The 21,050-nt window shown below is 44.0% G+C and overlaps 2 protein-coding genes across 3 annotated transcripts in view; one reads left to right on the top strand and one right to left on the bottom strand.

Moving 5' to 3' along the window:
• The window catches only part of SGSM2 (small G protein signaling modulator 2), a 31,410-nt gene extending 21,254 nt beyond the window's left edge, over nucleotides 1–10,156 (bottom strand). The window contains exons 1-2 of one of the 2 annotated variants that reach the window (XM_006863242.1): nucleotides 9,924–10,156; nucleotides 5,116–5,191 (exon numbers count right to left, since the gene is read on the bottom strand). In XM_006863242.1, coding sequence (XP_006863304.1) covers nucleotides 5,116–5,191; nucleotides 9,924–9,980 — 133 coding nt within the window. In that variant the 5' untranslated portion in view covers nucleotides 9,981–10,156. The remainder of the gene's footprint in view (nucleotides 1–5,115; nucleotides 5,192–9,923) is intronic. The other variant, XM_006863243.1, reaches the window with a different exon arrangement.
• Nucleotides 10,157–11,205: 1,049 nt separating this feature from the next.
• On the top strand, nucleotides 11,206–21,006 carry TSR1 (TSR1, 20S rRNA accumulation, homolog (S. cerevisiae)). The gene is made up of 15 exons (XM_006863241.1): nucleotides 11,206–11,396; nucleotides 11,592–11,695; nucleotides 11,962–12,181; nucleotides 12,273–12,407; nucleotides 12,845–13,266; nucleotides 14,534–14,693; nucleotides 15,823–15,977; nucleotides 16,252–16,448; nucleotides 17,086–17,248; nucleotides 17,469–17,579; nucleotides 18,254–18,386; nucleotides 19,675–19,791; nucleotides 20,190–20,330; nucleotides 20,429–20,503; nucleotides 20,615–21,006. Exons 1-15 carry the CDS (start codon nucleotides 11,300–11,302, stop codon nucleotides 20,791–20,793), a joined length of 2,409 nt encoding a protein of 802 aa, XP_006863303.1. The 5' UTR covers nucleotides 11,206–11,299; the 3' UTR covers nucleotides 20,794–21,006.
• The last annotated feature ends 44 nt before the right edge of the window (nucleotides 21,007–21,050 follow it).

The raw sequence follows: 21,050 nt of genomic DNA, 5'->3' as shown, positions 1-21,050 counted from the left end.
AAAGGTTTCTCCAAGGTGCAGGATTGAGGCCTTAATTACCTCAGATCTCTAGAAAGAGCAACTGCCGGGGGCTCAGAGGTACCCTCATAGTGGGAGGAACAGTGCACAGTTTGCTGGGTTTGACAGCAAAGCTTCCTCACAAGGTTCTACCTGCAGGAACCCCAATTACTTCTGCACAGACAGGTTTAGGAACCAGCATGAGCAAGCACACATTTCTCGCCTTGGTGGGAATGCCCAGAATCTGATCTTGACCTCCCAGGAGGTGATGGTGGGGGTTCTTGAGTTCCATCTCTAGGGTTCTCCAGGAAGGTTGTGTTTCTGGCTCAACCATCTATAGTCTAAGGAAGCTCAGAAAAGCTCATTTTGCCCAGATCCCACTCTCCTCTGCCAAAAGCAGAGGGGCCAGTGCAGAGCCAAGGTAGCCAGGATCACAGTGTTTCCCAGAGCTCTAGGGAATATGATCATTCAGTGGTCACGCTGGTCTCCACAGCCTCCACTCTATTCCCTGCCCCTCAGCATACTCTACGCTGCCGCTCCTCCCAGAACAAAGCTGAACTCTGCACATGGCTAGGGAGGGTAGCAGTAAGACCAAAAATGCATTTTGGAGCATTTTTCAAGTGGGTGAGAGAGACTGGCCTATCAGAATCTCCAAAGAAGTCAAGGGAGTGGTATTTTCAGTAAGTTAATAGTTATTCTCCCCCACCCTCCAGGAATTCCGGATTATGATTCCATGCTGTAATACATTGTGAACGGCTTTGAGCTGGCAAAAAAAAGGTTAACAATCCTGCTTTTAGTCAACCACATTTTAAGTCCAAACTGGGATATATAACAACATTAAACATTGATTTTTGACCAAACTTTTTCATGGGTCTCAGATACCCCAGCTTGACTGACTTCTAGAATGTTGGCAATCCCTCCTGCTAACACATTCTGCAGTGACTGTGCACAGATCTCCAGGCACAAGCAGCAGACTGGAAGTGGCTTGCAGATGCCTTTTGTTTGGCCCACACAATTTTTTTTTTTTTCTTTAATGAGAATTAGTTGACAGCATAAAATTGGGGAATTTCATATAAAAACCCAGACTTCTGGCTTCTCTTAAAACAGAACATGGCAAGCCTGGACCTGCATTCCTTCAGGAGCTGACAAGGCAGACAGGATAAGTACCATGTGCTTACCCCAGTCTCCACCACTCCCTATTGTTCACTTCACACACAGGCCAGTTTCCCTTGTGGCTGACCCTTGTAGGCATTTACGTGTGCATTTCTGGATCTATGGTATTTTGGAGAACCACCAGAAATGGGAGCCATGATCTCCTTTTGCTTCTGGGATAACTTTGGAACCTGGAGACTTGAGGGTTCTTATTCTATTTCAGCAACGAAAGTTGGCTAAAAGCAGGCGGGGGTGGGGGGTGGGGTGGGGGGAGATCATCTCAGTGTGATCACCCTGCCTGCTAGAGAGAGCCCTGGGCTTTGGGACAAGAGATTAAGGAAAAGCCCCACTGCTTCCTGGGGGCACTCCTGGTCTGCTCAGAGGAAAGCTGACAGCTTTTCCTCCCCCTGACTGACCTGAATATGGGACACCCACAGCTTTTCTACCTGCTTCTCTTCTTCCCTCCCCTTTTTACTCACTCCTCCACAGCCACCCACATGTGGCACCCATGCACAAGCTGTGTGTACTGTTTTATTCTGTTTTCTGTGTTCAGCGTGTGTGCATCCATACCAGTGTGACTGTCAGATGGTGGACAGTGCTCTGGAGGAAGCCTAGCACCAAGCTGTGCACGAGGAAGCTGCCAGCAGACCCCTTTTGGTGACAATGACTGGCCCAAGTCAGGGAAATACAGCACAGGTGGAAGGAGCAAAGCCTAATACTCTTCAAAGCCATTTATTCTGAAACTGAAAAAAACCAAACCCACTGCCAGAACAGCAATTCGGACTCACAGCGACTTCTAGGACAGAGTGGAACAGCTCCTTAGGGTTTCTGAGACTGTACATTTTTACAGGAGCAGACAGCATCATCGTCTTACCACAGAGAGGCTGTTGGATTTGAACCACCGTTCAGCAGTCCAATGCTGAACCAATGGTGCCACCAAGCCTCCTTAATGTGAGAATAGCATATTTTTTTCCCTTCACAGAGGCTCTGCCCAAGAACAGATATGGTCATATGTCACACTCCTTATAAACGTAGGAATCATTACATAATCTCAAAAAATTGGGGGAGCCCACCTAAAAGGAAGATAGTGAAAACATCCTGCAAAACTATCTTCAACCTACATTTCCAAAGAAGGAGGTGGTGGTGGTGAAGTGCCGTGGAGTCGGTTCCGACACATAGCGACCCTGTACAGGGTTTCCGAGGCTGTAAATCTTTCTGGGAGCAGAAAGCCTCATCTTTCTCCCGCGGAACAGCTGGTAGTTTCGAACTGCTGACCTTGTGGTTTGCAGCCCCATTCGTAACCACTACACTACCAGAGAGAGACAGGCATTTTTTGAGTTCTTAGAACGCTAGCAACACTCCTAGGCATAATCTCAATCCCCATACAGATTCTTGGAGTTGGGTCATCGTCCTGATTTTAGAAGCGCAAACAGGGTGAGAGAAGTTAGGAATCTCGTGTCCATGAGGACTCAAGAAGCAGACCACTGGGATTCAAACCTGTCTGGCAAGCGGGCTCTGCTCACGTACCAACTTCCCCAGGGTCATCCTCTCACCATTTCTCTGCTTTCTGACTGCAATCAGAGGCCTGGTATGAGGGTCCAAGATCTGTGTTTTAACACAAGCCTTTATGGTGATTCTGATGCATGCTACTGATTTCCATTTATCCACCAACTTTTGAAGCCCCCTTATATTTATTTGTGCATTTGGTTTCCATATGGCTTCCTCAATAGAATGGAAGCCCCTGGGCCAGAGACCATCAGTCTTGTCACTGCTGTGTCCCTGCATCTAGAACAGTATCTATCTAGCACATACTGAACCCTCAGTGAGTAATTGTTGATGGACTGATGTGAAGAGCAGAAATCTGCCTCACTATACAGCTGTCAAAGAGTCCTGTCTTCTGCTTTCCATCTCTCAGAAAGTTACAACCTTCCATTCCCTGAAACATTCTCTGAGGGCAAGGAAAAGAACATACAGAGGGTAAATGGCTCCTTGTCCTTTCAAAATAAGAATTGAGAGGAAGACCAAATACCCAGAAATCAAAGAAACTCTGTTGTGGGTAAAGTCTTCATGCTGAGGAGGAAGCAGTGGTTTATGACAGACATTCTCCCTCTGGGGCCAGAAGATTTTGACTATTGCTTCTATCCTAAACTAATGTTCATTTGCATCCAATCAAGTGCTTGGAGACTTGCGATAGTGAAGCAACACAGCTGGGATTAATCAGAAAGTAGATGTGGTACAGAAAGCACCCAAAATGCATATAACCCTCCCCAAAGTGAAAGTGAAGATAAACCGAAGCCCAGGTTCTCAAACCTGAACCACCCAGGGAATAGTTCTCACAGTGTAGTCCCCATATCAGCAGCATCAGAACTACCTGGGAATTTGTTAGAAATCCAAAATTTCAGGCCTGACTCCAGACCAACTGTAATTCGAGAGTCTGAAATGGCAAAACACAGGAATCTGTTTTAAAAAGCCCTAAAAACACTGGACTGCTAACCACAGGTTGGCAGTTCAAACCTACCAGCTGCTCCTTGGAAACCTTATGCAGGCAGGGTTACTATGAGTTGGGACTGAATCAATGGAACTTAACAACAACAAAGGTAATTCTTGTGCATGCTAAAATGTGAGAATGTCTGTTCTAGGGAATTAAAAATCTACAGCTGCATTACGGATGGTGGTTGTACAACATGAGTAATGTATTATTATCAATAAATTATACACCCAAAAACATTGAACTGTTAAATATTGTGATATATATATATATAGTTTTTTTTTTTAAACAACCATTAATAATATTTAAATCACTGTGGGGTTGATGTGCAATGATGGTAAACAGCAGCCTCCTTGGAAATGTACACAGCCTGATGGCATGTATAGGTTGCCCTAAGGGCCCCTGCAAACAGCCCTTTTCCTGTCCTTTTAAATCTCTGACCTCACTGATCTCTACTGTCCCTAACCTAGGCTCCAAACAGGTATGAGAGGGGCCCTTGGCTAAGCCCAGGGTACTATGGCTAGGATCCACATTAGACAAGTCATCATGTCTATCCACACGAAGCTTCCAAACAAGGAACATGTGATTGAGGTCCTCAAAGGGCCATGTTCACAAATTTCCTAGATGCCAGAAGATCCACATCTCAAAGATGAGGCTTCACCAAGTTCAATGCTGATGAGTTTGAAGGCATGGTGGCCGAGAAAGGATCATTCTAGATGTCTGTGGAGTCAAATGCATCCCCAATTGTGTCCTCCTGGACAGGTGGCAGCTCATGCATTCATGAAGGCCTTGGTAGCACTAATCCTCTTGACCTGTGCCCACCAATAAATTGAACTTACTGTCTCAAAAAATCTACATCTAAGGGGGCTTCAGAAAATTTGTGGAAGACATGGAGAGATGGAGCAGTTGAGGACTCTAGACTCATGGAGGGAGAGGGGATGTGTTCTGGCGGCGGTGGGGAGGGGCAGACTTGCAGGGTGTGCCCTTTGGCTGTCTGAATGATTATTCCTGAGTGTTTTAGTGCACATCCAAAAAAACCCAAAAAAACAGTGGGAATAGAAGCAAATACTGTTGAATGATGAAGCATGCAGGGGATTATAATCATTGCAATGAAATGAATAATTAATATGGTATGATGAATGTAAAACTGATGTTCCCCCATGTAAACTATCACTCAATTCACAACAAAAACTTAAAAAAAAAAAGTTTGTGAAAAAACAGATAATGGAAGTTTCACATGAATTCTTTGAAGCTTCCTAGTAAATTATACAGACTCTTGGGCCTGAAAAATCCCAATTCAGTAACTATGGGAGGGGGCCCAAAAATATTTCAAAAGTTCCTGAGTTGATTCTGACTTGTAGCCAGATCCAAGAACTATTAAACCTGAGGACTCACCTTTCCCTGGCTCCAGGGATCTGTCCTCAGTTCTCAACCCTGTGGTCCCATCTCCCACTATTGCAAGTCTCCCAGTCACTCACCACACAGAGCAATGATGTGGCTACTGTCTTCATGCACAAACTTTCTGGTGACAGCCTCCTCCATGATTTGCTTCACCTGTGGACAAATGGTCAGTCTTGTTATTTTATATATACTTATTCTTTTTCTCTCTGGTCAAAGGTCTATGTGCAAGTAAATAGCTTGGCTCTGCCCTTGTGGTTAGGGTTCAGACACACACAGAGTAAATGATAAGGATGGGGGAAGTGGGGAAGCAAAGTTTCTTCAGCACAGACTGCTCCAAGCTTTTTAGAGACATAATTAGAAAGAGATGCCATAAACATGCTAATCAAACAGTACAAGTGTTCCAGTTCAGGAGGAAGTGCCACACCATGGAGAACAGGGATGGGATGGTGTTTGCTCATCTGGACTCAGCTGGAAAAGGGTTTCTTAGCAGACACACTGTTCTTTAGGGACGAACTGTCACATACAAGTTGTAGATAAACAACCTGCCACTCCTTTTCTCTCCTTGCTATGAGGTTAGAGGGTAGATCTGTCCAGACCTAGGGACACTTTCCAGTGCTCAAAAGTCTTGTCTTTATCTAGGTTCTAGAACACGGATATTGCAGGTTCCTATCTGGAGTCCTGGTGTGGCTCTGTGGGTTAATGCGCCAGACTGCAAAGCAGTTTGAACTGCAAGGTTGGTGGTTCAAGCTCCTCGGAAACCCTATACAGGTTATGAGATGGAACCCACTCGAGGGCACTTAAGAACAAACAACAACAACCTGGATGTAAAAGTTTCCAAATGCCTGTGAGGTGAGAAATCACTTCTTTCTTACCACAAGCATTTTAAAAAAAATAACTTTATTGATATAAAGTAAAATTTAGGTAGGGCATCAAAAAATCCCATTGCTTTTGAGTCAGTTCTGACTCATAGTTAGCATATAGGACAGAGTTGTTGTTGTTGTTGTTGTTAGGTGCCATCGAGTTGGTACCGACCCAGAGCAACCTTATGCACAGCAGAACGAAACACTGCCCGATCCTGGGCCAACCTCACTACTGTTGCCACGCTTCAGTCCATCGATGCTGCCAGAGTAGAACTGCATAAAAAGGCATGGTGGTGGTAGAGTTGCATGCTGAGTTGTGTATATAGCAACCTTGTATAGGGTTTCTGAGTCTGTAAATTGTTATGGAAGCAGAAAGCCTCATCTTTCTCCTGCAGAGTAACTGGTAGATTTCAACTACTGACCAACTCATAATTCACCACACTACCAGGGTTCCTTTGAAAAGGTATAGATCATAATTACACAAGTAGAATTGCCTTGAAAAGGCACAGATCATAATTTCATGTATAGCCTGATGAATTTTCACAAACTGAACACACCTGTGAAACCAGCATATGACCTGTAACCTAAAGCTTTCCTCCCATACTGCACTATCATGTCCCTTCCTCCAGGGTACCACTTCCTGTCTGTGAACACCAGACTAGTTTCCTCAGTTTTTGTACTTTTTATAAATGGAATCCCACAGTGTGTAGGTATTGTTCTGGTTTCTGTTGATCGCCTGTTTGATTGTATATAACTGTTGAATGTTCTCATTGCTGTAGGGTGTAAAGATACCACAAGTGATGGGCCCTTGAGTCCTTTCCAATTTGGGGCTGCTATGAAAAATGGTGGCTTTGACTATTCTGGACATGTCTTTTGATTAATATATGTATGTATTGTTTTTTATTATACTTGCAGGCATAGAGTTCCTGTGTCATGGGGCATGCATTTATCTTTGGCTTTACTAGATATTGCTAAATTGCTGTCCAAAATGGTTGTGCCAATTAACAATCCCACCAGCAGTGTATGAGGTTCTAGTTACTTCCAACACTTAATTCAAGCACTTTTAATGTCCTGCGAAAACCTAGGGCAGAGATGCCAATGGACAGAAGATTAGATACATGGATTACCTCAATCCCAGCATAAAAACTTAAAGATTTAAGTAAACTCTAGGCAGAGCTAGGAGTCCTGGTGTGGCACTATAACATAAACACTGGACTGCTAACCACAAGGTCACGGACTCAAACACACCAGTTACTCCTTGGAAACGCTATACAGAGTTGCGATGAGTTGGAAACTGACTCCACAGCACTTAACAACAACAGGCAAAGCTAATTTTGCCATTCTTCTGAGAAATATCCAGTGTCCTGATGCTGCCACAGCTCACCCAAGGACCCTACAGTTTGCAGGGTGGAAGAGCCCCTATAGTCTGGGGAGAAGAGACAAAGAACCTGGAGTCTCCTCCTTACTAAAAACTGCAAGGTCAGAGTTTCAAGCTCACCAGCTGCTCCTGGGAAACCCTGTACAGGGTCCCTATGGGTTGGAATTGACTCAACAGCACTTAACAACAACAACAAACTCTTAACAGATTCTTAGATGACTTCCCCAGAGATGCTTGCATTAACCAAGAGCACAATGTTACAACTCAAAGGCCAGCAGACATCTGAAGCAGTCTGGTGACCATTTTTTTAGGTCAGAAGGACCTAAAGAAGTTCCTTGGTCTTCTGTGAAAGGCCAGTCATACCCACCTGAGAGGAGAGGAAAGGAAAGGTTTCTCTGTAAATCAGGTCTTTGAAGTATTGAAGGTACAAAGGAACTGCATTGAGTTCAGAGCATGTCAACCTATGTCAGTCAGTAAGATACATCCAAAACCAAACCCATTTCTGGCAAGTTGATTCTGACTCAGAGAACCCAATGGGACAGAACAGAACTGCCCCGGATGGTTTCCAAGGCTGTAAATCTTCAGGGAGGCAGACTGCCAAATATTTCTCCTGCACAGTGGCTGCTGGGTTTGATCTACAGACCTTTTACAATTAGTAGTCAAGCATTCAACCACTGCGTGACCAAGGCTCCCTGGTAAGATATTTGTTGTTATTACATGCTGTCCAGTCAGTTCCAACTCAAAGCAACCCTTTTGCACAACAGAACGAAACACTGCCTGGTTCTGTTGCTAATCCTCAAAATGCATATTCTGAACATTTCTCACATATGCTTAGGAATCATTTTGGAAGTAATGGAGTGCTGGTGTGGTTCTGTAGGGTAAAGTACTAGACTGAAAGGTTGGCTTGAACTGCAAGGTTGATAGTTCAAATTTACCAGCTGCTCCACGGAAACCCTGGTAGCATGGTGGCTACCCGGGCTGCTAACCTCAAGGTTGGCAGTTCAAAAACTACCAGCGGTTCCGCGGGAGAAAGATGATGCTTTCTGTTCCCATAAAGATTTACAGCCTCGGAAACCCGTACAGGGTCACTCTGAGTCAGAACTGACTGCACGGCACATAACAACAACAAACCACAGAAACCCTATACAAAGTTGCTATGAGTTGGAACCAACTCAAAGGCACTTAACAAAAATAATAGACAATTTGGCTCACACCAACAATCTTAATACATCTGGCTCTAGTTTAGGTACAGTGACAGCTACATTTGGTTCTTGTTTGTCCAATCTCTGACACTTGACTCGCTTGCTTCCTGATGACAAGCACCAAGGTTTTGCTTTCCCTTAAGGAAGCAAAGTAGAAGCCGAAAGTTGGAGCTTATACTCCTGGCCTAAGAAACTTTTCCTTGGCCACTCCAAGCAAGGGCAAAATGAAGCTTCTCACACACAGCTGGAGAGGTGATGGATTCAAACCACTTTGTCAATGAGAGGGAAGGGAACAAATGTCCTTAAGGCAGAGTAGTCAGGCCATGGTTGACTCTTAGAAGAATTTTATGTGAATCCAGAGTCTTGAGCGACACTGGGACTCTAGAAAGTAGTAAAAGAACTATCCAATATGGTAAACTTTTATATATGAGGTAGATAACATTTTCCTATTTTAAAGATGAAGAAATTAACATTCAGGGAGGTTAAGTAACTTATTTGAGGTCACAGTGGTAAATCCAGCCTATTCCAAAATGTATGCTTTCCCATCATGTTTTGAAATCTTCAAGATTAGTAGATTTTCCAAATAGTTACTGAGTGCCTACTATGTGCCAGGCACTGGATACAGAGTGGACAAAATAGAGTTTATACACCCGGCTGACTAGAGCCAAAGAGACAAGTGGTGGAAGGAGCTCAGGGCTCCGGAGGCCTAATTCATTCTAATCAACTCTGCAGGTTTGAGCTGAGTTCTCTTATGGGGGTGAGTCATTCATATGGACAACCTCCCTCCCTGAAATGAGCTTTTGGGCCGGGTTAAGGTAATGGGAAGGGCTCTTTCTGATGGGGGGTGGGGTGGGGTGTCTTTTTCCAAAAGCAAAAAACAAAAACAAATAAAGTCCTGAAAACCATTCGTAAGGAAAAAAAAAAAAAACCCAGGGAAGGAGGTGGGCGTGGAGGGAGAAGCAGTGAGGTGTGCAGAGAATCCTCCCGGCAGCCACGACTCAGTTCCCAAAGGGCTAATGGAAGCGGGTAGATGGAAAAGGAGCAGTGAGCCCCTCAATAACTCGCTCATTGCCTCCAGAGGCTCGCGCGGGACCCCGCCCCTTTCCCTGGCCGCGAGGGTAATGAGTGGGCAGTTCTCCAGAAATCACTGCCACCCCTCCCCCGACCTCGGTCTCCGGGCGCTGCTGCCGTCACAGGGCGGGGAGCTGCGGGATCGTAGAGCAAACAAACCTTCGGAGCTCCGGCCTGGTCGTGGGGTAGAGGGACGCTATTCCTCAATATACCTCAGAGAAGGGCTGGAGACACAACCCCTCCAGGGTCCCGCCCCCGCCTGGCCCAGGCCAGGGCCCGCGAGTGTCGACAACCAGAGTGGGTGCGGACCTGCCCTCCCCCTGGGCCTCGCGGTTCGGGGCGCGAGACCCCCGGGGTCCTTGTCCCGACTTTACCTCCTTTTTCACGCTCCACAGCAGTTTCTCTTTGACTGCGTCCTCCGCGCTGCCCATGGTGCGGCGGGTGGCGGGGAGGCGGTGCTGAGCGCCCCTCCAAGTCTCTCGCGCGCCCTCGCCACCTCCGCGCTTCTCAGCTCAGCGCCCCACGCGCAAGGCGGAGCCCCCGCCCGCCGCGCTCCCCTCCCGCCGCCGCAGTCGCTGCCCGGTGCCCGGCTCCGCAGCCATCTTCCGAGCCCCGCACAGACGTCAGGCTGCTGGCCCGGCCCCTACCCATAGCCGGGAGGGGGGGGGCAGTTAGCGACGGGGGTGGGGGTGGGGGTCGGGACAGAGGGAGGTGGCGCGCGCCAGGGGTGGCGGGCTCGGGAACGCGCCACGCGGGCTGCTGTCATGGCAACGCTCCGGCTCCAGCCTGAGGGCGCGAATCTGCATTGTGAGCACTCGCAGCTGGCCTGTCAGAGCTAGCGGTGGGCGATCGGGGTCAGTCCGGCACCCTGCCAACCGTCAGGTGCGGAGAAAGTCAACTCCAGCTAGACGCCAGTGATTTTTACCCGCCAGTTCTCCCGACAGGAAGGAATAGTGCATGGACGCCGCCAAGGCTAGCGGCTTTCGGCCAATGCTGGAAAGCCACCGTTAGTCTCTTGGTCAAGAGCTTCTTCATGTGTTCACTTGAGTCCCCTTGTCAGGTCGATCACCCTCAGTTGCAAAGCTTATGGGAAGAGGAGTGGGAACGCAGCCGCCTCGAGCCAGAAAAGGCTTGGCAGGCCCTGAGGAGACGAGTGTCACAGCCAGTCCTCTCCACCTCTCTCGGGTCGCCACTTCCACCTGGAGGGGCGCGAGTTGAAGTAACAGGGACTAGGGGTAGCTTGTACGGATCTGGTGAAGGGGAAACGCATCTTTCACATGATTCGACTTGGAAACTTCAGTAGCCATGCAAGTGACTTGAGGGAGAGACGATTGTTCACAGTGACAACACCTTGCTGCTGCAAACTGAAAAGAGGCGTGCAAGAATCTAAGCTCGAGGAGGGGCTAAGGCCTCCCAGGTACAAAGGGAGGCATTCTCATTCAACACGTTCTCATGTGATGCAACTTCAGAAAGCAAAAATAAAAATGAAACAAAATACAGGAGAACAAAGTCCCTCTCCTGGACCGAGAAGCAGAACCACAGGACTCTACAGCTAGCACTTTAAAGCTCCCAACCGCAAACTGCAGCGTGGGAAAAGTCAACACGGCGGTTTACAGCGGGCGAAGCAGCATAAAAAGCACACCAACGTGAGAAAAGCCGCTCCGGGAAGAGAGCTCGCCGCTACAGCGGAACCGGAAATGCTCTGTCCAGCCCGGAAGCAATGCTGACTTCGTAAGCCGGGAGCTCCAGCATGGCTGCCCACCGCTCCGGCCCGCTCAAGCAGCAGAATAAAGCTCACAAAGGCGGACGGCATCGGGGTCGGGGATCCGCGCAGCGAGACGGCAAGGGTGAGAAGCTAGGACAGAAGGAAGAATGGCTGTTATAGCCGATATTAACTGCTTTTCCCCATGCCCAAACTGAGCTCCTACCTCTGACCTGGGCCTCGTGTAAAACTTCCTTTTTATGGTGGGCGGAGACGGTGGTCTCTTTCTTGCCTTTTTTCTGGTGCCGAGCACAAGATCCCCTTTTGCTCTGTCCTCCAGGTCGCCTAGCAGTGAAAATTCTAAGCAAGAAGGTGAGAAAAGAGCTCAGCCGAGTCGACCAGAGACATCGTGCCAGTCAGCTCCGGAAGCAGAAGAAAGAAGCGGTGAGGGGAGGGGTGGTTGGGAAATTGCCATTCTAAGCGGGACGGCCTTGGGATTGAGCCGAGGAGAGAGATTAGTTTAAGAGCACCCGTTGTGTCTGAAGATTCTTTGCCTTCATCTGAATTCCTTTACAAACCTTCATCCTTGCCTTCATCTGAGTTCTTTTACAAGCGTGATGCTGGTTAGTGGGAGCAGCGGTACTATTGGAAATGCAATACTAGAACGAAATACTGAGATTTAGTTGCTCTCTGATCCTTTTGATCCTCAGGTTCTGGCAAAGAAGAGACAACTGGGCACAAAGGATGGCCACCCCCATCATGTACTAGTGGTGCCACTGCACCACAGGGTTTCCCTGCCAGAAGCCTTTCGGCTGCTTCAGGATAATAACACTGGAACAGTACACCCGTGTAAATGGGGAAGCAGCCATAGTTTTATGCTGCTATGCCCTCGGTTGAAACATCGGTGGTTTTTTACATCTGCAAAGCCAGGTTAGGGTATTTACTGTCATTATGGTTGAATGGTAATTTTAATATTATGGTGGTGCCAACCACTTCTGATTTTTTTTTTTTTCTTCTACAGGGGATCTGCACACTGTGTTAGACATGGCTAAAGTGGCTGATTCCATTCTTTTCCTCCTTGATTCACTGGAAGGCTGGGATAGCACTGGGGAGTACTGCCTTTCCTGCCTCTTTGCTCAAGGGCTTCCCACATATAGTAAGTGAGTTAGGAGTACTGGAGACTATGGGAAGATGTGAATTAGCATTTTTGGTTTGCCAGTTCTCTGCCTGAGACAGGAATATTCTGATTGTAGCTGTTTGGTGGCTGTACACAGGGGGCTTCAAAAAGCTTGTGGGCAAATTCCATTACCTTAGTTTCATTTTTCCATGAACTTTTTGAAGCCCCCTTATATGGCCTAAGCTTGGTCTGTTATTTACAAATTATTTGCTAATGTTACCTGTTACTTTCATCCTGCCCTTTTTCCAGAGAAAGAATAAAAGTTTTAATTTCATGCTGAAAAATGTCTTCGGGGTAGCTGATTCTTGGGTTTCCTAGTAATCGCTGGGCTTACTTCTGAGTTGTTATTTTGTGACTTGCATGGGAATTTTCAGAGTGAAGCAATCAATCATTGGGTTCTTTTTTTTTGCCCACAGCACTAGCTGTCCAAGGAGTTTCTAACCTTCCACCAAAGAAACAAATAGATACCAGAAAGAAGCTAAGCAAAGCAGTGGAGAAGCGCTTTCCTGATGACAAACTCCTCTTGTTAGACACTCAACAGGAAGCAGGAATGCTGCTCAGGCAGTTAGCTAACCAAAAGCAACGGCATCTTGCCTTTCGAGATCGGCGGGCCTATCTGTTTGCCCATGCTGCTGACTTTGTGCCTAGTGAGAATAACTTGGTTGGCACTTTGAAAATTTCAGGTTATGTTCGTGGACAGACTCTAAATGTAAATAGCTTGTTGCATATCATTGGACATGGTGATTTCCAGATGAAACAGATAGATGCCCCCATGGACCCTTTTCCTTTAAATCCTAGAGTGATTAAATCCCAAAAGGACCCAGGCATGACAATGGAGGTAAGATGTTCTTGGCTATGTATAGCAGATTCCATACAGAATGGAAACTAAGTTCAGAGACAGTGTCATAAGGCAATAGTTAACTACAAACATGTTTATTGTTGTTAAATGCCACTGAGTCAGTTCCGACTTACTGCAACCCTGTGTAGGATTTTGAGTGAGCGACTTGTGGGTTTGATCAGCACCACACCTGGACTCCATATATTGATTAGTGATTAGTCAACAATTTATCCAGCACCTTTTAGGTGTCCTGTACTTTAATTGGCTCAGAGTTTACCGAAGACATGGATTGTGGTCACTTCCCCCAAAAGTGATACCTCTGTGAAATGAAAATTGAGATAGCATGTGACTAAGGAAGACTGTAAAAGAATTGATTCATTTGAGTTAATGGTATTGGAGGAGAATATTAAAAGTACCCTAGACGGCCAGGAGAACAAACAAATCTGTGTTGGTAGAAGCACAGCTAGAATGCTCCTTAGAAGCCAAGGATGGTCAGACTTCATTTCTCATACTTCTGACATATTATCAGGAAGGACGAGTCCCTCGAGAATGACATCATGCTTGGTAAACTGGAGGATCAGCGAAAAAGAGGAAGACCCTCCTAACAAGATGGACTGGCCCAGTGGCAGCATCAGTGGGCTAAAAAGCATAGCAACCATTGTGAGCTTGATGTATTTGGACCAGGCAGTAGTTGGTTCTGTTGTACATATGGTCACTATTGTTAGTATTAACTTCATGGCACCTAACAACTGCTATGGAAGGTAGACAGGTTTCACAGAGATCGAACTCCAGCCATGTGTTGAATAAGATGAGTGATTTATGAGTTGAAGAGAGATGAAAGAATATCCTAAAAGATGGGGATGATATGAATCTTGGTAGTTATTCATCAGATGATTTTGAACTCTAGAAATTAGCTTGATGATAGTGACTTGATTGGGTAGGAGTAGGGCCACATGTAGGATAAGCACTGGACTGCTAACCACAAATTCAGCAGTTCAAACCCACCAGCTGCTCCTTGGAAACTACACAGGGTTGCTGTGAGTCATAACTGACTCAACAGCACTTAACAAGGGTCAGATTATAAAAGGCTTAAAAAGCCAAACTTTTGAGAGCCATTTGCAACATTTTGGCAAGGTTTGGCTTTTTGTTTCATTTTATTTTCTACTTGAGCACTGAAGAGAGCTTTTTAGTTATTACTGTCTTATATTTGGTAGCTTTATTTAGTAGCTTTTTGGTTAATTGACCATCAGCTGCTTTTGGTTTTCAGGTTTGTGCTACAGATGCTATAGTTGATATGGAGGAAGATCTTAAGGTTCTCATGAAAGTGGACCCTGATAAACAGGAATCTTTGCAATCTGAGGTTATCCCAGATCCAATGGAAGGGGAACAGACCTGGCCCACTGAGGAAGAGCTGAATGAGGCAAATGGTTGGTATTGGCAAATTTTTTGTAATTCATCCAGCCTGGAATTGTGGGTTTGGTCTGGCTGCTCACAGTGAGGACCCTATAGCTTAAGAATGGGATGAGGATGTATTTGGAGGTCTGTCTTCGCCCCTCACCTTCAAATGCTGTATGTTTGCATTAAGCATTGAATACAGTTTTGCTCCATTTTTCAACATTACTTCTGTTCTTGTTTTGGAATAAATAAGCAACATTTCAATATATATTTAGCTTTATAAGTGTGATGCTTACAGGATCAACACTGGACTGTGAACCACAAGGTTGGCAGCTCAACCCCATCAGCTGCTCCTTGGAAATCCTATACAGGGTTGCTATGAGTCGTAACCGACTTGATAGCACTTAACAACAACATAAGTGAGGCAAGAGTTACATTTAGAAATAGTCTGTTCTCATAGTATCTGCTATTTTTCTGGACGTTGGCAGCAATACAAGTATCCCCTGCATTTTGAAAGTTTGTGTTATCCCACTTCATTTTTATGAAAGACCTATATTAGTATCTATTTTCCTTTACTGAAAGAAATCAGAAGAGGACTTTTGCTTTTATGAAAAAGTGTGAAAAGTGAAATTGGGGTCAGTGTTTATTTTGCATCCAACATTGGAGAGGCAGTGCACACTCCAAGCAGTGAAAGTGGTGTTGCCCAGCTCCTTCTCCATACATTATTTCTACTTTATATAGGCTATGTATTTTCAGAAAGAAACCAGAAAAAGATTTTTGCTTTTATGAAAAAAGTGTAACAAGGAAAACTGAGGTTCAGTGTTTATTTTGCATACATACATTATTTTTACTTTATATAGGCTGTGTATTTGTCGTCTCATTCCTATTTTTACTATATATTGGTATTTTAGATTCTTTTGTGTTATTTGGTATGATTTGGTAGGTTAATTTTTTAGTCTGGCAACACTTCATTTTCCCTTATAAATTAATGGTAATTACTTCTTTATTTTATGCCATTTTGACTAATGGGAAATTTCATAGGCACTTTCTACTTTCAAATAGCCGGGGAAGCTTGTAGTTAATTCTTGCCTAGATTAGAATACCAACAGTAATTGGAGAAAGCAGGTATATAATTTACTTAACTAGTTTGGTCTTTTACAGACTTACTGAAGGAAAATTCCAAGACTGTGAAAAAGGTTCCCAAAGGAACATCCAGTTACCAGGCTGAGTGGATTTTGGATGACGATGGTGAAACTAGTGGGGAAGGTGATGAATATGATACAGAACATGAGGATTTTATGGAAGAGGAATCTCAGGTGGGAAGTGGAGCCCTGAACACCCTGTGTACAGCCCCAAATGCAAAGCAAAGTACAATCTTGTCCTTGAAAGAGTATTGGGGGAAGGCTGGGTGGGGAGGGCATAGACAATGAGTTCTTAGGAATGACTAGGAATGAAGTTTTTGTTTTATAATTTATTGGTATTCGTTGAAAGTAGGTATGTAGTAAAAGTATTTTATCCTTAGCTTAAAGGCTTTGGGGTAGAGGGAGGTCTGGATTTCTTATGAATTATCCACAGTCCTTTATTCTACAGGATGAGAGTAGTGAAGAGGAAGAGGAGGAGGAATGTGAAACGATGACTATTGGAGAGTCTGTGCGTGATGACCTGTATGATGAAAAAGTGGATGAAGAGGCTGAGGAACAAATGTTGGAGAAATATAAACAAGAAAGACTAGAAGAGATGTTTCCAGATGAAGTGGATACCCCCCGGGATGTAGCTGCTAGAATTCGGTTAGTCAAAAGTCCAATCAGTTTGCTTTTATTTAAAACTTAAACGTCTCATAACTTTGTCAGTTGTGATGCAAAAAAAGAAAAACACATGGGTCCCTGTCCCTTAAGGGCTAACATTCTAGATGGGAGGCAAGACATATACAAGAAATAGCAATAATTGTGTTCTAGTTTTGTGGTACAGACGCAAATAGCATTATAGGACTTCAGTAAAGGAGAAGTATTAAGGTTAATTTGCAAATGCTCCCTAAAAGAGCTACTACACTGAGGTTAAGGAGGTGGGGTTGATAGAACAGCATGAGTAAAATCATGATGATGTAGATGATCATGTCTACTCTGGAGATGTGTCTGACCAAAGCTAGAGTTATGTTGGATATTAGGGAGTTAGGACTTTTCTCTAAGTTCTAGTTTGGTAGGTTAAAGATCCACTCCTTGGAAAGCACTAGGGAGCCACTGTAAATACCTAACCCTTTGTTAGTGAGAATCTTGGGTTTGGTTCTAAAATGTTAGTTATTAGGTGTTGATGACTAGAGTTCTTTCAAACTAGAATCTTAGCCATTTTAGAAATGATGACTGAGTAAAAGAGTTAAATAGCACCACCTAAATCTGACTTGTTAATTTTATAAAATCTATATTCTAGATTTCAGAAATACAGAGGCCTCAAAAGCTTCCGGACATCTCCATGGGATCCTAAGGAAAACCTTCCTCAAGATTATGCACGGATCTTTCAGTTTCAGAACTTTACTAATACTAGAAAACGCATCTTTAAAGAAATTGAGGAAAAAGACATGGAAGGAGCTGAGGTATCTGCCTTCCTTTCTCCTTCCTTATCATTTGCATGCCTTTGGCAATGCAGTGTGCCCCCTAATTTACTCCTCTTGTCATGAGTACCTTAATTAGTTTTATATTGCCCATAGTTGAATTAGGGCAGCCATTGGTGAAACACATCTGGAGAAACCATTTCCTTCATCGTCATTGGAACTTTAAGGATAACTCTGGTGGTTTTGTGCTTTCTTCTGGCAGGTTGGCTGGTATGTCACACTTCATGTCTCTGAAGTCCCTGTAACAGTGGTTGAGTGCTTCAAGCAAGGAGCACCCTTGATTGCATTTTCCTTACTACCTCATGAACAGAAGGTAAAAAAGTATCTTGTGGGAATTAGGAACTTTCAGTCTGAAATTTTTTTATGAGACTGACATTCTGCCCATTAGGAATGTGAAAATTCTGTCTTTAGGGTTAGAAATTAGAGAGAATAGAGAAGTCAGTGATGGTTTTACCCAAAATGTCTGAACCTGTCTGAAGCATCTTAGTGATGCAATCTCTGTGTGGTTCTGAGACTTCTCTGAGCTAAGTATGTTTTTCAGATCAAATTCTGAATAAGAATTGACAGCCTTCTAAATTAAAGGTTTATGCCAGGAGTGCAGATTCTTTTCTCTTGGCCAGCAGTAAGTTAGGATGTGTGTGAAAATTTTGGCGTTGAGTTGGTGTGGCTAAGAGTTGGGAAGAGTGCACTTGTGTGTAGTTTTTGAGGTATGTGGTAAGTACTTAACTTTGTGACAGATGTTGAATGCTTGCATGGTAGACTCTGGGAGGAGGGTGTACATAAAACCTCTGGAAATCAGCCAATATTTGACTGAATGCTACTTGCTAGTAGACATAAGGAATGAATCAATGTTCCATCATCTACAATTAATGGTTAATTAGTATTGTCAGTTCCCAGCGTGACTTTGCTGGCTGATTTGCTTTCTTTTGGGTTAGGTGGTTAGGCTGTATTCCTAGACTCTGAAGTTTTCTTTTTCTTGGCTCCCAGATGTCAGTATTGAATATGGTGGTGAGGCGGCACCCTGGCAACACTGAACCTGTGAAAGCCAAGGAGGAGCTGATCTTTCACTGTGGGTTTAGGCGCTTCAGAGCCTCACCTTTATTCTCTCAGCATACTGCAGGTTAGCAGTGGGAAAGGATTCTGGTTTCTTGTCTACCTTATTATTGTCTTTTGGAAATTGTGACTCCAAATTAAGTAGGTACTGGATGTGGGATACAAAATACACAGGTCTCTTGATAAAAGATAATTTCAGTATTTTGGCTTAGGAACCAATGATGTTTTTACCTAAATTGTCTGAACCTGTCTGAAACATCCAAGTGATGGAACTTCTATGTGATGCTGAGGTTTCTCTGCCATGATATTTGTTCAACAGTAGGTTTTGAATAGGATTCAGCACCTTTATAAAAAGAGTGTGCCAAAGTGTGGAACTCTTGGCCTCTGGTATGTCAGCAGTGTGCATGAAGAAATGGAGGTTGGGTGTGGCCCACAGTTGGGTATGGTAAAGAAGTGTAAGTTCTGAGATGTTGAAACTGGGTAAGAATTAAAAGAATGAAGAACTAGGGACACTTCGGTGGCAGAAGTGATTACAGTCCTATTCTTAAGAGTGGGAAGATCTATTGCCCCCTAATTTGGAAGCTTGTGAATATCATTGCATACTTTAAGCTGTCAGCTTTCAACAATGAATGGCAAGAGGCAGGTGATAAGGCAGTGTTAATGAGCGCTCTGGATAATTTTGTTCTTGCCCCCATGCTATTTTAAGTGAGAGACAGACTTCTCTTTCCCTTAGCATTTTTCTTTTTGGAGCTTCAGTATTAAAAGGGGGTAAAAACAAACTCCAAATAGTTCTGAGGTTGAGGGTGGCAAACTGACCTTTGGGCCAAATTCCATAGCTTGTTTTTATAAATAAAATAAAGTTTTATTAAAACCTAGTAATTTGTTTACATGTAGTCTATGGCTGCTTTTCTGCTATAATGGCAAAATTGAATAGTTGGAACTGAGACAACGGCTCACATATAAGGGGCCTTCAAAAAGCTCTTGGAAAGTGAATTTTGTAATGGAATTTTTCCACGAATCTTTTGAAGCCCCCTCATATTTGCGGTGTGACTGTTTTTAGCTCCTACTCAAGACTTAATTAAGAACTGTTCAGAATATTTTCAAATCCTAAAAATATTCCAAGATCTTAAGATTTTGCTTCCAGTTAAAAAATCCCTCTGATAGGACTGGGTTGTTTTCTTTCCAATGTATTCAGACAGAAAAAAAATAATGAGAATTAGTGAGGTAAACACAAACTACCTACAGGTTTAGAAGTTACAGCGATAGACCTCTTCTTCACATGTTGAATGACTGGCCTCTGATTACCAGTGGCTTCTCCCAAAAATTTGTTTTTTTTCTCTTAACCCTTATGAAAGCGGATAAGCATAAATTTCAGAGATTCCTGACTGCTGATGTGGCCATGGTGGTGACAGTGTATGCCCCAATTACTTTTCTTCCTGCATCTGTGCTGCTTTTCAAACAGAACAGCAATGGTGAGTTCATAGAGGTGACCACACCAGTAGAGCCTTAATAGTGTTACTGTTGTATCTCTTCTTATGTGTACTGGGGAGCCAAATGGTATGGAGAAGCTAATGACAATTTTCAGTGATGGTTTTATATATAAAGGCCTCAGCATTCCAGTGGATCTAACACTTTACATTTTTAGCTTATTGGTAGAGGCTGTGTAGAATGTTGTATTTAGGATACGCTCTGGGAACAGGCAGTAAAAGTACCTTTTTCATGGATTTAGGAGGCTAGGAAGATAGTGACAGGTCTACTTTTAAGGTTTTATCAAAAAGACCTTGCCATAGGTTTTTAATTGGACTGGAATAGTTAAATGAAGGATTTGGCCTCTAGACTACTGAATGATTGTTTTGCCTTTATCCCTTAGGAATGCACAGCCTCATTGCTACAGGCCACCTGTTTTCAGTCGACCCAGACAGAATGATCATCAAGAGGGTTGTTCTGAGTGGTCATCCTTTCAAAATTTTTACTAAGATGGCAGTAGTGCGTTACATGTTTTTCAACAGAGGTAGGTGTGGAAAAAAGAGGGGATCTGGTTGCCTTTGCATGATGAAAGATTTTGTGAGTCAGTATTTCATCTTGATCTTCTGTCTGTCTCATTCTCAGAGGATGTGCTGTGGTTTAAACCAGTGGAACTGAGAACGAAGTGGGGCCGCAGGGGACACATCAAAGAACCTTTAGGTTAGAGAATGTGGGATTTGGGACCTTGTCTATAAAATTACTGTTGGGTTAAAGGGCCGCTGTTTACATTTTTTGTTTTAATTTGACCAGTTTGCTTTGTTTACTTTCTAGGTACCCATGGCCACATGAAGTGCACTTTTGATGGGAAGCTCAAATCTCAGGACACAGTATTGATGAACCTTTATAAACGAGTTTTCCCAAAATGGACTTATGATCCATATGTACCAGAACCAGTACCATGGGTGAAAAGTGAGATTACTTCAGCAATGCCTGAAGTGGACATGGAGTAATGGGTTCCAAGGGATTCTATCTTACTGGTGCTAGGTAGCATTCTAGGATCAGGACCCTACAGGTTGTGTTTGGTCAGGGTTGGCATTTTGTACTTCACTCTATATGCCCCTTTTTACAGACGGCTTTTCCTGGACTTGGCAAAGGTCTCAGCATAGATTTTTTTGTGTGTTGATACTTAGTCCAAAAAAACCTATTTAAAATCTTACTGAAATATCAATTCTTAGGATTTTGAAAACTATTTAAGTGAAAATTGAAA

The sequence above is a fragment of the Chrysochloris asiatica genome, unplaced genomic scaffold, assembly GCF_000296735.1.
Source record: "Chrysochloris asiatica unplaced genomic scaffold, ChrAsi1.0 scaffold00054, whole genome shotgun sequence".
Lineage (NCBI taxonomy): Eukaryota > Metazoa > Chordata > Mammalia > Afrosoricida > Chrysochloridae > Chrysochloris > Chrysochloris asiatica.
This window is presented reverse-complemented; position numbering and strand designations above follow the sequence as displayed.